This window comes from Echinops telfairi, unplaced genomic scaffold (assembly GCF_000313985.2).
Source record: "Echinops telfairi isolate 266 unplaced genomic scaffold, ASM31398v2 ScPeMD7_2;HRSCAF=8, whole genome shotgun sequence".
Classification (NCBI taxonomy): Eukaryota; Metazoa; Chordata; class Mammalia; order Afrosoricida; family Tenrecidae; genus Echinops; species Echinops telfairi.
Window position 1 is genome coordinate 36,519,498 of NW_022103898.1, and position 2,744 is coordinate 36,522,241.

The 2,744-nt window shown below is 43.3% G+C and overlaps 1 protein-coding gene across 1 annotated transcript; it reads left to right on the top strand.

Moving 5' to 3' along the window:
- The first annotated feature begins 463 nt into the window (after positions 1–463).
- Positions 464–715, top strand: LOC101660331 (normal mucosa of esophagus-specific gene 1 protein-like). Its single transcript, XM_045289400.1, has one exon. It carries the CDS (start codon positions 464–466, stop codon positions 713–715), a length of 252 nt encoding a protein of 83 aa, XP_045145335.1.
- Positions 716–2,744: the final 2,029 nt, after the last annotated feature.

Genomic DNA, 2,744 nt, shown 5'->3' on the forward strand with positions numbered 1-2,744 from the left:
TCTTCCTCCTGCAGAGCGCCTGGCGGTTTCAAACTGGCCACCTTTCGGATTGCAGCCCAAGGATAACCACTACACCACCAGGGCTCCTTTGACAGTCCACAGTACCTTCCATATTCTTTACCAGCAACTCAATTCAAATGTATAGCTATTTATTTGATCATCCTTACTCAAAATCCCATTTTGACCTAGGTGATTGAAAATATTGTGGCTTGGGTAAACTGCACCTAGTCCTCAAAATGATATCCTTGATTTTCAATACTTTAAAGAGGTCTTGGCTCCGTCCCTGGGTTCACCGCACCTGCCCGCCCGCCCGCCACGCCCCCAGGTGAGGAGCCCTTCGGAGGAGGCAGTGATGTTCCCGCAGCTCCGCGTCCGCAGCCTGAACGTGGGTCCCCGCGGCTGAAACGTTGATGGTTGCTTTGGGTTTCACATTCTAGATTTGACGCGCCCCCCTGAAGTCGCCATGAGCTCTTTCCGACTCCTGATGAAAAAGAAGGAACGTATTCCTCTGGCGCTGATTATGACCGTCGCAGCTAGCGGAGCCTCCTCTTTCGTTGTCTACTCCCTCCGAAAATCTGATGTGATCACTGATAGAAAAAATAATCCAGAACCTTGGGAGACTGTGGATCCTACTGTACCTCAAAAGCTAATAACAATCAACCAACAATGGAAGCCCATTGAAGAGCTGCAGAAGGTCAGAAAGGCAACCAAATGACCAGCTATGGTGCCTGTCTTCCAAAGACTGTTCTGTGAATCCAGGGGAAACACTCCCGACGCACGAGCTAGGTTACGGAAACCACTGTTCTGGAAGGCTTCTCCTAATTTTTTAGGGTGTCACCTACATTTTAGACTTTGAATAAACAGTTCAAGGTAGTGTAGCAAGAACCACCTGGTCCAAAATGAAATTCCTGTGTTTTTCTTGTTGTAAATTTGAATTTTGCATATTGAAATAGTTTTTGATGCCTGAGTGTTTTCCTTGAAATGTGTAAAGATTTATAAATCAGATTGTCATTAAAGTTATTTTTTTAAAAAAGAGGTCTTGGGCAGAAGATTTACTCAAAGCAATGTGAACTTGGAACTTGAAATATACAAAGTATGAATCTGGGAATATTAGAAATCTTCAAAATTGAAATGGAATGCAGAACAATATCCTAGGCACTACCGAGCTTCTTAAATTATTTGCTCAGTATGCAGATTCAATATGTATGTTGAAAGGGTACAACATTGACCCACCTTCCCTGACTTTAAACCATGCAATATTCCCTTGCCTAGAATCTCCAAGCATCTGAATATTGTGCATAGTTTGTTAGGATGCACACCATTGATTCCCTTAGCCTAGTCAATAAAACAAATGTGCACATCCTTTTGGTATTCTCTGCTTTCACCCAAGATCCTTCTGACATCAGCAGTGATATCCCTCATTTCAAATCCTCTTCTGAATCTGGCTAGAGTGTCTGGCAGCTCCCTCTCGATGTATTTTTACAGCTGTTTTCAACAAATCTCTGTTATAGTGTAATTTTAATATCCTGCAGGTTTGGTTGAGCATATTTACACTATTAAACATACATTGGTTCCTTCAATGTTCATACTTCCTTATTTCATATATGTGTGCTTGTATGTAAATAGACATGAAATAGAGTCTGGAGTCTTAAGGACTTGAAAGAAATCAAGAGGCCATATAGCTCAGAAGCAACAAAGCCCACATGGAAGAAGCACACCAGCCTGTGTGACCACAAGGTGTTGGAGGGATCAGGTATCAGGCATCATCAGAACCAAAAATCATATCATTGTGAATGAGGGAGAGTGCGGAGTGGAGACCCAAAGCCCATCTGCAGGCAATTGGACATCCCCTTACAGAAGGGTTGTGGGGAGGGGACAAGCTAGTCAGGGTGCAGTGTAGCAATGATGAAACATACAACTTTCCTCTAGTTCCTAAATGTTTCCCCCACCACACTATCATGATCCCAATTCTACATTACAAATCCGGCTAGACTAAAGAAGGTGCACTAGTACAGATAGGAACTGGAAATACAGGGAATCCAGGACAGATGATCCCTTTAGGACCAGTGCTGAGAGTGGTGATACCAGGAGGGTGGAAGGAGGGTGGGGTGGAAAGGGGGAACCGATTATAAGGATCAACATATAACCTCCTCCCTGGGGGACGGACAATGAAAAGTGGGTGAAGGGAGACATTGGACAGTGAAAGATATGACAAAATAATAATTGATAAATTATCAAGGGTTCATGAGAGAGGGGGAAAATGAGGAGCTGATGTCAGGGGCTTAAGTGGAGCGCAAATGTTTTGAGCATGATGAGAACAATGAATGTTCAAATGTGCTTTACACAATTGATGTATGTATGGATTGTGATAAGAGTTGTATGAGCCCCTAATAAAATGATTAAAACAAAACAAACAAATAGACATATGAAAGAATTCCCCATTAATCCAGAACCAGAAGGTCCGATTGCCAAGTATGTTCGAGAATAGCTTAGAGAATGGCCAATGCTATCATCATCTCTGGAAATTGCTCTATCAACAGAATGACCTTCCATGAAGGACATCTGTGGAAACACAGCGTGTGGCTAGTGCCCATGGATAATTTCCACTTGCTCCTGCCAGTCTTTCAAGCTGCATGTCCTTGACTCACAGAGACGTGGAAGAGCAGCTGAGAGTGTCACAGTGTTCCTCACGGTTACTGTAACTCACGCGGTGTTAATATCTGTTCACAGGGATACATCCTGCC

What these genes read in the sequence shown, in the direction of transcription:
- LOC101660331 (XM_045289400.1), top strand. Translation starts at nt 464, where the DNA reads ATGAGCTCTTTCCGACTCCTGATGAAAAAGAAGGAACGTATTCCTCTG.